Raw genomic sequence first — 14,115 nt, forward strand, 5'->3', positions numbered from 1 at the left:
GCAATGTAACAAAATGTGAAAAAAGTCAAGGGGTCTGAATACTTTCAGAAATCACTCTATTTCTGAGAAGAGCATATTTTTTCTGCTTATACAATAATAAAGTTCTGCATTTCCGTTTGCTTTCCGTTGTAGGGAGCAAACTAATCCATTATTACACAGTGCCTTCAGAAAGTATTCACACCCCTACATGTTGTTGTGTTACGGGCTGAATTCAAAATAAAGCAATTTCACCTATCTACACACAATACCTCAAAATGACAAATTTAAAACCTGTTTTTTTGCAAATGTATTGAAAATTAAATGAAATATCTAATTGACTCAATCACCCTTAAGTCAATACTTTGTAGATGCAACTTTGGCAGCGATTACAGATTTGAGTCTTTCTGGGTAAGTCTCTAAGAGCTTTCCACACCTGGATTGTGCAACAATTACCCAATATGATTTTTTCAAAATTCTTCAAGCTCTGTCAAATTGGTTGTTTATCATTATTAGACAACCTTTTTTATCCTGAAAAACTCTCCAATCCTTAACGATTACAAGCACACCCATAACATGATGCGGCCACTACTTTACTTGTGTGATACTTAGTAATGTGTTGGATTTGCCCCAAACACTTTGTGTATTCAGGCCAAAAAGTGAATTGCTGGTTGCGAACAGGATGTATGTTTTGGAATATTTGTATTCTGTGCAGACTTCCTTCTTTTCAATTAGGTTAGTATTGTGGAGTAACTACAATGTTGTTGATTCATCCTCAGCTTCCTCCTATCACAGCCATTCAACTCTGTAACTGTTTTAATGTCACCATGGGCCTCATGGTGAAATCTCTGAGCAGTTTCCTTCCTCACCGGCAACTGAGTTAAGATGGACACCTGTATCTTTGCAGTGACTGGGTGTATTATTGATACACCCTCCAAAGTATAATTAATAACTTCACCATGCTCAAATGGATATTCAATATCTGCTTTTAATTTTTTTTACCCATCTACCAATAGTTGCCCTTGTTTACGAGGCATTGGAAAACCTCCCTGGTCTTTGTAGTGTTTGAGATGCACTGCTCGACTGAGGGACCATACAGATACAGTAATTGTATGTGTGGGGTACAGAGATGAGGTAGTCATAAAAAAATCATGTTCAACCCTATTATTGCACACAGAGTGAGTCCAAGCAACTTGTGTTACTAGTTAATAGAGTTGAATAATTATTGGCTGAAGACATTTCAGCTTTAAACCTTTAATAAATGTGTAAAACATTATGGGGTATTGTGTGTAAGCCAGTGACAGTAACATCAATTTATTCCATTTGAAATTCAGGCTGTAACACAACAAAATGTGGACAAAGTCAAGGGGTGTGAATACTTTCTGAAGGCACTGTGTATCTAGCTGTGATATACAATTTGGCAGCCATATTACTTCTAAATTCTCACTACCTGTCGACTTAAACCTTGTATTATGTTAAAGAATGCAAGATGTGAAGTTTTTTTTTTTGTTAAATCACAATTCTCTCTCTCTCTCTCTATATACAGTATATATAAATATATATAAAAATTACTACTGTTATTCCATTACTTCGTGTTACTATTATTTTACTTTTCAGTTTGTGTAATTTGTAAATGTACATTATTATGTTCCTGGACATTGTTTTGTATATCTGTATATTCTGATATGTATTATACTGTATACACAGACTGTACTCTCTTGTCTACTTATCGTTTAGCTGTATTTTGATTTGTTTGCTATCTCCGTATTGTTTTATGCCCCAGTGTGTTGTCACTGTTATCTCGGCCCTCTCTCGCACGCACGCACGCACACACACACACACACACACACACACACACACACACACACACACACACACACACACACACACACACACACACACACACACACTCGCACATACATTTGCTCACACACACACACACACACACACACACACACACACACACACACACACACACACACACACACACACACACACACACACACACACACACACACACACACACACACACACACACATACACACACACACACACACACAGAGAGAGAGACAGGGTCTGTCCCGTGGGTCCTGCAGTGAGGTTGTTATATCAGGGCTAGGCAGGAGGGCTTTGAAATTGGCCCTTTCCTTCATGTGACAATTGTACCTGCTGCTAGGCCATTAGACCACTTACTGTAGCCCCTCGCTCTCTCACTCCCCACCTCCACCACCGCATGACATGGACACGGTGTTTGTGTCCGCGTGCATGAGACGGTTGGACAATCTGTCCGTCTGCTATCGGTAAAGCGGTGTCAGTTGTTATAAGAACCTTTTGTACTGATTTTATCCACCAATTTTTGGGGGTCATTTTTTATAATTTTTTTATTTTACTAGGCAAGTCAGTTAAGAACAAATTCTTATTTACAATGATGGCCTACCAAAAGGCCTCCTGCGGGGACGGGGGCAGGGATTACAAATAAAAATACATTAAATAAAAATATAGGACAAAACACACATCACAACAAGAGAGACAACACAACACTACATAAAAATAGACATTTTTGCAGAGGCACTTAAATTATGTTTGAAATTAACTTCATATTTCATATTTCAAACGTACAAATGGATAGAATTCCAATGGAAATGTTCCTCTCTCTCTCTCCCCTGGCCACAGTACATTGGTGTGCTGAATGGTGGGCTGACCAGAGTCCATAGCGCCCTCTATCTATCCTATGGTGAACTGCAGCCTGCTCTCTGCACGGTGGCAGAAAGCTTTAAAGCTCAGACTGTGTGTTCCTTTTCTACCGGAACCATTGTAAGTAACTCAGAACACACACACGCGCGCACACACACACCAAGCCGTCTGAGAGCTGACCTGAATGAACTTGCCCTCGCCTATTGACTGCTGTGATTGATGCCTGGTCAGCCCAGGTCTGATAATTCCTCTACAGATGTCAACAGCCTGCGACCACAGGGTCATCATCGTCTTTAACATTTCACACACACGCACGCACACACACTCACACGCGGTCAGTCACATGCACACTCTCTCACTCACACTCGCACGACAGCAGCAGTCGGCTGCTCAAATGTGTACAATAAAGCACCACCCTACATCCATACATACACTTATCCATGCTTTCCCTTCAGTGTGATTAGGCACTCGTGTAAGAGGGATCGTGTGTGTGTGAGTGTGTGTGTGCTTGCATGAGTGCGTGTCACACAGACATGACTCCGAGGAGACAAAGGAGGACCTGTGTGACATTTGTGCAATGCTGCATGGCTCTCTCTGTGTGTGTGTGTGTGTTTGAATGAGAGTGTGTGTAGCAGTTATTGACTCATATTGACAGAGGAGCAATCAGTGTGGTTGGCTAGTGCATATTTAAGACCCTCCGTATTCAGTTAGGCAGGAGAGGAGAGACTGAGAGGAGAGGAGGGAAGGGGAGAGGAGAGACTTAGAGGAGAGGAGAGGAGGGAAGGGGAGAGGAGAGACTGAGAGGAGAGGAGGAGAGGGGAGAGGAGAGACATTTAAGAGGAGAGGAGGGAAGGGGGAGAGGGGGGAGAAGACGTATTGGAGGAGAGGGGGGAAGGGGGAGTAGTGAGGAGACTTAGAGGAGCAAGGCGGGAAGAGGGAGAAGGAGAGACTGGAGAGGGAGAGGGAGGAGGAGGGGAAGGGAGAGGAGGCAGAGCTCAGAAGGAGAGGAGGGAGAGTGATAAGTAGAGGGAGAGGAGATACTAAGAGGGAAGGAGGAGGGAGGGGAGAGGAGAGACTAAGAGGAGAGGAGGAGGGGGAGAGGGTGTGACTGAGAGGAGAGGAGGGAAGGGAGAGGAAGAGGAAGAGACTGGAGAGAGAGGGGAAGGAGAAGGAGAGACTGGGAGGAGGGGAAAGGGAGAGGAGAGGACTGAAGGAGGAGGAAGGAGAGCTAAAGAGGAGAGAGGGGATGGGAGAGGAGAAACTGAGAGAGAGAGAGGGGGGGAGAGGAGAGGGAGAGACTTGAGAGGAGAGGAAGGGGAAGGGAGAGGGAGACGTCAGAGGAGAGCAGGGGAGTGGAGAAGTAAAGAGAGGAGAGACTGAGAGGAAGAGGAGGGGAAGGGGAGGGGGAGGGAGAGACTGGAGGGAGGGAGAGGATGGGGAGGGAGATGAGAGGAGAGACTGAGAGGGAGAGGAGGGAGGGGAGAGGGAGACGTGAGAGAGGTGAGGAGAGGGATAGGGGAGGGGAGAGGAGAGACTGAGGAAGGTAGCGAAGTGCTGGTGGAGAAGAGGCGGAGGCCAGAGTACTGGGTCGTGCTTATTCGTGGCGTTGAGGAGGGGAGGGGAGGGAGACCTAGAGAAGTGAGGGAGAGGAGGAGGAGAGGGTGGAGAGGGTGACGTTAGACTGGGTGAGCTGAAGCGAATTAGGGAGGGGAGAGGAGAGACTGTGCGGAGGAGCAGGAGGGGAGCTGGTTAGAGGATGAGACTGTGAGGTAGAGAAGGGTGAGTGTTGGAGTATGTGGAGTGATGGACTGGTGAGGAGAGAAGGGGAGGGTGGAAGAGGAGAGGATGGAGGGGGAGAGGAGAGGAGGGGAGAGCGGAGGAAAGAACTAATTTATTTGCTATCATAATTTGCGGGACAACTGGCTTACTACTCTGAATCTAAGCATTTCCAGGAAAAAAACCAGTACCTCGAGAGCGCCTGGAAGGGGGTCACGGTATCAGGATCTAAGGTTGGGGTTGGATGAGACACTAACACAGATCTAATACATCATTGTGACTGCGGCATTGGCGGGGCACGTGGACGCGGGGTGCGGACCGTGGCTGGGCGGTTGTAATCGTACAGGGCCCCCGTCAGAGTGGGTCTGTGGCTGGGGTGCGGCGGTCGGGGACGGTTGGCCGGGGGCAAGTGGGCGGGCTGGGAGGTTGACGCGCGCGGCGGTGGGCGCGGGGGCGGGGCCCGGGAGGTGCGTGCGGATACCGGGCCGTGGCGCGGGGGGCCCGGCGCCGGAGGTGGCGGTCCCCGCGCGCCGGGCGCCGCCACTGCTTAAGCGTTCTTCTTCTGCGAGCCCCCGGCTTTTCCCGCGTCGATGCCCTTGTGGCTCTTTTTTCCGTTGTTGTGGAGCCGTTTGCACGCGTTTGCTCTTAGGTCCGCCTGCGGGTCTCTGGGTATGCTGCGCCTGCCGTGCTATCCTCAGCCTTCCCGTGCTTGCTACTCTCTTCCTTCGCCTTGGCTCCTCAACGTCACCCTTTCCTTCTTCCGTCCTGGCACAGCGCCATCCCCTTGCGTCTACCTTCGCGTTCTCTGGCTCTGGGGCCGTAAGTCCCCGGCCACGGTTATGATTCCGTGTGGCGCGGCTACGGTCGGCCGGGCCCCATCCCCGTTGCCCCACGCACCGACTACACTACGTTTACGGGGTCGTGCTCCGTCAGTTCCCCGCGTGCTGCCTCCAGGTCTCCGGGTGCTCGCCCGACCGCCGTGCCCTACCCAGATTGACCCCCTAGGCACGAACAGCATGCGCGTTATTGAGTCTACACCACCGCGTTCGCCGCCCCGGCCTCCAGAAGTAAGACCTCAAAAGTTAGCAAACCTAATACAACAAGTGGAGTTGGACTGACGTTGTGTTTTTAACATTCTCCATAATAGAGCAGAGAGAATGAGTGTTGCAGAAGTAAGTTGTGTATCTATGCTCTAATGTGTTGATTTGTACTGGGATGTGTGTGGCCTGTTTGTTTGATATGTGTGTGTGTGTGTGGTGTGTTGTGTGTGTCCTGAGGGATTTGACTGAACACAGGTTACGTTGTTTGTCTGTAGTCTAGCCGCACCGCGGCCGCCGGTAACATGTTCTCCTCCATTTCCATTATAGACACACCATATTAAAATCCGATTAAATATTTCAAATGGCCCCCTACGCAGACACACCACAGTTATACAGGCAGCTCTGCTTTCAAACACACTCTCTACAACCGCACACATGCCCGCGTCCGCTTTGAAAAAGCCCTCTTAGTAATCTTTTTATTCTAAATACTCTGACGTTGCTGTCTGGGCAGGGCCTATCGTATATGTCTGTATATGCCTTGAAAGACACAAGATCGAAGTTAATTGTATGAGTGAAAGTTAGATAAGTTACTGTAGCTTTTTCCTAAATTTAGTAAGGGTTGAATTCCTTGGAACATGTAATCTAGGTCTGTCTCGTTTGTGATTTCGTGCGCTTTATTTGTCATTTACGGCTTGACACTATTTGAGAGTCTATTCATGTACTTTCGACTAGGTGAGTGTTTCGGCGTTAGGGAGTTTTTCGTTATTTCGGATTCTGGCCCTCAAGAAATTAACATTTTGCGGGTAAAGTCAGGAGTGATTATTCCGTTGATAAGTGTATTTAACAGGCCTCTTCTATATTTTATTTTCCTTAATTTTGTGCTGTATTGGTTCAGGTGCCGGTGATCCAGTGACTGGTTCATTTATGAGCGGGTAGCTTTCGCCCTGCGGAAAGCGTTCACTTTCGCTAAACACTAGAAGAACACCGATTCTGTGTTATCTGTGCAAGGAGTGTGTTTAGTGTGTTATGGTGTTTTGCAATGTATCTTTCAAGAAGGTTTTATGGTGCGGCACTGTTTGTGTTTGTGTTAGGCTGGGCAGGGTGAGGAGAGAGAGAGAGAGAGAGGAGAGAGAGGCGAGAGAAGAGAGAGAGGAGAGAGGACGAGAGTAGACGCGAGGTCGAAGAGCGAGAGACGAGATGGAGGAGAGAGAGCAGAGAGAGAGAGAGTTAAAGAAAAAACAGGTGAGAGAGAGACAGAGAAGAGAGAGAGAACAAGCGAGAGAAGAGACAGAGACGAAGATAACAAGGAGAGTTAGAGAGAGAGAGAGAGAGAGAGAGAACGAGAAAGAGATGAGAGAGAGAGAAGAGTAGAGGAGAGAGAGAGTAGAGAAGAGAGAGTAGAGAGAGAGACGGGAGTGGCGCGTACATCTCTGCTAAAGTATTTGTTTACAGCCAGGAGAAAGCTGCATTGATTCCAACTCATCTTTGTCGATGCATATAGACTGAAGGATACATCATAACAGAGGTATGCCTGGCCAGATGGGTGTGTGTGTGTGTGTGTGGTGTCATAGCCGTCGTAACTCACACCCCATAATGATTTCCTTATATGATCATGGTTTAATTAATAGAAAGATGAACGGATGGCCCTCCTATGATGCCACAGTTATCTCTAGGCAACCAGCGATAGCCGCTCGTTGCTGATGATCAATTAACACAGTGAGAAAATCGGGGAGGGAAATGTTGATTTCATACCACATCCATTTATTTGGTGGACACTAGGTGAAATACAGTATTTATCTTTTATTGGAAAAGTATTAATATAGGATGAGATCCGAGACAGATCAGTCACTTTTTTTGTTCTATGTGTATGCGTCTGCTCAAATACACACACACACACACACACCCTTCAAAGCCACGGACCAGATTGGTTTGGGGGGATGTTTTTTCTCTCTGTTCCTCCAAACCTGATAATCACAACACTTCTCTTTCATCTGTACGTCCCCCCTTTCCACCCCTCCGCTCCCTCATCCTCTCATCCATCCAAGGGAGGGAGCGTGTATAACACAGGACAGGGGGAGAGAGAGAATTTTAAAAAAGATAGGGAAATACATGTTTGACGAAATAGGGTTCACCCCCCTGAGTGTGTGTGGAGCACAGAGCCAGTCGGAGACTATTGACACCCGCTCCTCAGCTGTGAGACACAATAGTTAGCGGAACACCGACGCTCCGGAATGTTCCTAGCAGTGGGAATTGCGCCGTTCCGAGGAGCCGGGAACACACTCCCTGCCGGGGCTGGAAGGCGGGGAGTCGCTGACATGCGCATGGAAAACAACCCGGACACAGCCAGAGCCGGGAAAACATGTCCCAATCATTCTCAAATCGTTCCCAAATCATTTCTCAATCATTCCACAACAAAGACAGTCCAGAATCTCGGACTGGGAAATGTAATCCCTATTTTACTGCTGAGCTGGTTTTAGGATTTTCCATTTCATTTTCCCTTTTGGATAGTGTGAAAGATACTGAAATTCAATTCCATTATGAAACTAACTGATGTAACATAGCGGGATATCCACCTATTGCTTGAGTGAGGCCAAGCTTGGATTTTCAGCACGTACTTTACTGTGAAATGTTAAAATAACTTAAAAAATACATGTCCCTCTTTGATCTTTTTACCCTGTCTCACTCTGTCCGGCTCGAATATGCAGAAATCATAGCGTGAGCAAGCGCTGTTTGAACACATGACGGTCAGAGGAATATTTTAATTTGACTAATTTTCTCACTTTCAGACAGACGGGTAGAGTATTAGACAGCAATAGATAGACAGAGAGAAACAAAGGAAGAGAAGGAAAAGAAGAGCGGGTGTGAGAGAATGACAGACTTTTGCCAATAAACAGATGGAAGGCTGTATTTGCATGACAGGGCTTCATTCACAACGTTTGGTATCAACCTGGTCTGAGAGCCTTTCTCTCCACTGATAACAACTGCCCTGAGAGACAGAGAGACAGAGAGACAGAGAGAGAGAGAGAGAGAGAGAGAGAAAGACAGAGGAAGACAGAGAGAGACAGAGAGAGACAGAGAGAGACAGACAGACAGACAGACAGACAGACAGACAGACAGACAGACAGACAGACAGAAGACAAACGAAAAGAAGAGGAAGGAGGAATACATGGTTCTTAAATTCCCCCTCTCCTCACCTCGTCTCTCGCTCTTCGACCGCTCACTCTCGTATTCCTCTGCCTCCTCCTCGCGCCTCTCTCTCATCTCTTCTCTCTCTTTGTCTCTGCCTCCACTCTCCACCTCTTCGGCGCTCCTTTTCTCGGGTGCAAACCGAGCCCTGCCTCTCTGCCATTGGCCGCCCGTCCACCAATGAGCAGCCCGGATGGGCCAGAGGGACTACATATGCAAAGCCTTGCTACATATTAATGAGCTCCAATCGTGGCTTTAAGTCCTTGATTAGAAGAGTGCTGGAGCTTTTGGTCCCAACTAGCTGGCTGCTGTGCCTATAGGCTTGTCACACGGAGGACCACTGTGCCTGATTGCAGTGCTCTGACAGGAACAGAGAGAGAGAGAGAGAGAGAGGGGAGAGAGAGAGAGAGAGAGAGAGAGAAGAGAGAGAGAGAGGAGGACAGGAGAGGAGGAGGAGAGCAGAAAAAAAACTTTGATTTATAGAGGCTTTCTCACATTATGGTGGCAGTGTGCAGATGGATTCCATAGAGCTTTCCATTCCTGAATATTTCTCCCTACACTCTGAACAAGAGTAGGTAAATTTGACCTTTTTACTACTTCCTTTCTTACCTCTTGTCGTTGTGAATGCCTTTGACTGTGTGTCTGCCTGTGTGTGTCTGTGTGTGCCGTGCTCGCGTTTGTCAGAGTAGGAGTGTGTGTGTGTGTTATTTCGTGTGATACTGCGGAGGTGGCCGGGTAGAATGTCAAGGTTGCTTTCCACTGTCAGGTAGTGTGTGAAAATGTGTCTGTTTGACTGTGTGTAACAGTGTAACAGTATGCGTCTGTGTACCGGTGCTGGGCTGCGGTACAGACAGGAGCTCTCACTCAGCGTGAGGAATTGAATTTCTGCCGCTCCACCTGAGTAGGACACACACTCTCTCACACACACACACACACTCTGGCATGTCTATCCCAGCACAGAGAGCCGTACTGCTTGATGATCCACTGTATAATAGAGAGTGTGTGCGTGGTATGGGATGTTTAAGTCTTAGTTTATTAGGTGGGGTCAGTGTGTTCAGTGTGTGTGAGGGCTGTCCGTCAGCCAGCTGACAGAGTGAGAGGGAACGGACAGAAGCGGCAGGGGGAGGAGGAGGAGGAGAAAGCGCTCTTAAATGCCAGGAGAGCTTGAATTTCAGACGGCCAGCACAGCATGTGGCCCTGCCACGGCATCGGAGACAGCAGCGCGCTGCGCCGCTCCGCACGGACACACCGCGCACACACACACACACACACACACACACACACACACACACACACACACGCTGCTCCTTTAGCTAGCGCTTTGCTCTTTTTGGCTTGTGTTAAGGACAGCGTTAAAAATGCAGATTAACTGGCTGGTGGAGCAGGCAGGCGGAGGTGGACAGAGAGGGTCGTGTGTGTGTCGGGTGTTTTATGTAAATACAGAATCAGGGATAGGGAGCATCAATCCCATACCTCTCTGTCTACAGACACACAACCTAGAGAACAGTGGCGGTCGCCAGAGGACTATAAAATAAGTGTTTTAGTTAAGCTGTTTACTTAATTATATTTCACAAATACATTTGGGGAGAGTTCCAGGTGAATTACCTAAAGTGTTGAGTGGAAGTCCTAGTTTTGGAGAAGATTTTTTTTTTCCCCAAATGGCACGCTCCTCCCTCTGTTTGTTAAGACTTGGCCTGAAGCAAAGTGAATAGAATGAAGAGAGAACAATAGAGCAATAGATAGAGAAGAGAGGAGAGCTGAACAAGTCGACTTTGTTGGACTGTTTCTAAAGGAAACCACGGCACTCTTAACCCCTGCCCTGGACTGTGTCTGAGCGCTGATAACGCTTCTAAAGTGGAGCCTCGCTTTCCAGCCTTCTTACAGACTATATACATACACACACACACAAACACACGCACACACAGACCGGAGGTTATTAATATAGAGAGAAAGAACGGCTAGATTGGTAATCTACATAGAGAGAAACGAAAGGTCATGTTAATGCGAAGGTACACACCCCGACCACTCTACCTGCATGCCTACCGACTTTCTGTACGTGTGTTTGTGGGGTCGTGTTTGAACAGTGTGTGTGTTATAATGTGGATACGGGTGGGTGTAAAACCCTAGCTTTGGAATATACTTCTCCTCTTCGGAAACCTTGTGTAAAATGACACAATTATTTATTTCTAAATGACACGGGTAAGATGTGAAATGTACATCATTTGGTGGCGTATTTATGGATTTAGTATATTTGAGAATTGACTGTATTTGAGAGTATAGTGTATTTGAGCATTTTGTAAAAGGAGTGTGTGAATTGCAGTGGTCTGACTGAGATATACCTAGAGGAGCTTAGAAAGGGTGAAGGACGTGCAGTTTGTAGGAGACCAGGCGATTCAGGAGACAGTCTTTTCTCCTGTCTATAGCGATGGGCTTTAGCCTGGGTTTTCCCCCTGTCTCAGTGTCATTTGTGATCCGGGGTTAGAGTCACTTCTCATAGAGAAACACACTGCCTGAATCCCTCTCTTAGTTCCAGCTGTACCCAGGCTTTACTCATAGTCATTACTCACCTCTCTCACCGCTCGCTCCTCGCTCACCTCCTACGTAGAAATTGACGAGTGGGATACTAATTGATATATTATGGATAATGATAATAATAATAACAACAAGTGCCATTTTGACGATTATCATAATTATATTCGCTTCATGCCTGAACATACATTTCATTTGCATGTCATTAAGGGTTTTCCCCTCTTAGTTAGTTGAATTTATTTAATGTGTTTGTTGTTGTGGTTTATTCCTAGAGGTCACGGGGATGTAGAATGCAGATTGTCATGACGGGTTTTCTGATTGAAAGAATAGGGGAATGATTTAAAAGGCTTGGGCCGATTCCTGAGCCTGTGAAAGTGTATTTTACGGCTTGTGTGTTTTGTAGAACACTTTGGATATATCGTTAGATATCGCTGTGTATCTATTTCCCAGGTAAATGGTGGAGTATGTGATTTTCTTTTTTAATTGCACATTGAAATGTTATAAAAAAAATTCATTGGATGTATGCGGTATCTTATGCACGTACTCGATGCACTATATAAAGGACATGATTTTCAATGTTTGGAAAGTGACTCATTAAAAAACGTGCTGTTATTTGAAGTATGTCTTTTCAATGTTTGGAATGTGACTGATATGTTAAACACACCACATTCGTGCTACAGAATGTGACATTTCCAAAACCACTTTGTCAGAGAACCGACAAAGCGCCCGGGACTTTTGTATGTGTGCAACATTGTTTAACTGTTCTGCCGAAAGGACAGTCGTATCAAATGTGATGATTGTTTCCGATTCTATATTTAGGACATTTAAATAATATACATTCTAAGCACTTGCAAAATTGTATTTTGTTGGAGCTCTTTTCCTGATTTTGCGTTCTCGAGCACGAATGTGGTGTATTTAACATACATGTATGATTTTACTACAGTAACAATTGAACCAAACTGAATATGCCTGTTTAGATTTTAGGGGGATTGGACTGGATTATACCGTCATGCCCGTAATTAAATTGAAAACACAAGATTAATATTTGCATTTACAGTGTAAAATAAATTCTCACTTTAGCTTTACAATTATAATAAAGGCTTCCACTAGAACAGAGTCCCTCCACTATAATAATAGGTCATACCCTAACAGATCTATCATTTTTGAATGAATGGTTTCTAATGGAGGACTGTCCGTGCCTAAGAGACAGCCTCCTCCTTCTATAGATCCCACCACATTTGGATATAACCAGCCAGCCTGAATAAAAGTTTAGGATTTTCGTTTTTTTCCCTGTCCGTCTCTCGTTCTGTTGTTCTCTGCGTAGAGGAGATGAAAGCACTGGAGGAAGGGATCAGGGGAATCGAAGGGAGATTGCGTAAATTAAATTCCTTTTAATCTCCTTATAAAATCATTTACTTAAATCATCTGTCAAATCATGTCAATATGTCCCGTGCTGAGTGTGTGTGTGTGTGTGTGTGTGCATCTATTTTTGAATTTGTGCTGCGGTGATTGTGTATGTATATGTGTGTGTGTGTGCTCATATGATTCTGTGTGTGTGTGTGTGGCTTATCCCCCTGCCCGAACAGGATGGTGTGTAAAGGTGTCATAGGGTGTGTTTTTTACGCATATGTGTTACCCCGTGGCCCCGGCTGTCCTATTGTCTCCACAAACACACACACGGTGGCGGTGGTGGCCCCTGTTGTGCAGGGTGTGAGACATTCCGAGGGTAATTAACTGTGGTTTAAAGAGAGAGCCTCCTGAGCAGACCCGTTCACCCCTCAGAGACGGAGAGAAATACGTGCGTCTGTGGACGTGCACACACACACACACACACACAAACACACTTTAAAATTACATTTCACACGCGTTGACACACACACACACACACTCAGCTACTAATGTGAGCAGAAAGCCAAGGATAAAAGAGGAGGCCTTGATGATGTGATTGTCAATTTATTTGATTTATGTTCAATCCATCAGGGTGTGTGACTGGGGTGTGTGTGTGTGTGTGTGCGTGTCAACAAGATCTCACGGTTTGACCAATTTGACTTCAGATGCTGATGTCTGTCCACCTTTCTCCGAACGTCAAATTTCGAAGTCGCTCCAAACGTCAAAGTTGGAGGTGTTTTGGACACCCTGCGTTGCTCCGCTGCTGTCTCCTAATTCGGTGCTAATTCGGTCCTAATTCGGTGCCACAACACCCTAGCAAAACCCAAGCATACTTGATGGTAATATTGCTCACCGTTGCACCTAGTGGCTGGTTTTAAAGGCATCTCCCGACGTCATGGACGGACGTCGGATTTCGAAGGTGGATCTTGAGCGACCTGGCTGGTTTCCTCATAAAAGCGCTGGCTGAAATAGCCTTAAGACGTACAACGCCAGCTGAGAAACACACAAACGRCCGCTCCATTCCAGAGGTACGCGTCGCAATTAGCAATTACACCCCATGTCGCTGTCGCTACGGAGGCGTGAACCCTTCCCACCTTTCAATTCAATTCCCCTGCACTACACTCATCCCCCCCCCATCTCTCTGTCTTTCTCTCTCTCTCCGTCCCTCCGCTCCTCTCGCCCCCCTGCGGATTCCCCTCCTCCGTCATTCAAGTATCCCGTCTCTCCCTTTCTCTTTTTTATACATCTTCCTCTAGAAAAAGAGAGAGAGTGTGAATTGACAGGGGATCGTTTATCATGTCATCTCTGTGATTCGTGATTTTTTTTTTCAGCACTAGGAAAAGTGGTCTTTCACCATATCATACCTCTATGGCCAAAGTAATGCTGCTATAATAACACAGACTGCAGAAGCCAAATACATTGTTATTCGTGTTTTGTCCTTCCTGTGTGGTTGGAGTAAAGGTGGTTGTTTGATGCAAATTCAGGCCACTGTAAACTATTTAGTAGGTCTGTCTAAGCGCAGGC

At 46.3% G+C, this 14,115-nt stretch overlaps 1 protein-coding gene across 1 annotated transcript in view; it reads left to right on the forward strand.

Moving 5' to 3' along the window:
• The first annotated feature begins 8,932 nt into the window (after positions 1-8,932).
• LOC111962943 (estrogen-related receptor gamma) overlaps positions 8,933-14,115 on the forward strand; it is an 87,843-nt gene continuing 82,660 nt past the window's right edge. The window contains exon 1 of the mRNA XM_070443278.1: positions 8,933-9,244. Within this exon, the coding sequence (XP_070299379.1) occupies positions 9,189-9,244 (56 nt within the window). The 5' untranslated portion in view covers positions 8,933-9,188. The remainder of the gene's footprint in view (positions 9,245-14,115) is intronic.

This window comes from Salvelinus sp. IW2-2015, linkage group LG4q.2 (genome assembly GCF_002910315.2).
Source record: "Salvelinus sp. IW2-2015 linkage group LG4q.2, ASM291031v2, whole genome shotgun sequence".
Lineage (NCBI taxonomy): Eukaryota > Metazoa > Chordata > Actinopteri > Salmoniformes > Salmonidae > Salvelinus > Salvelinus sp. IW2-2015.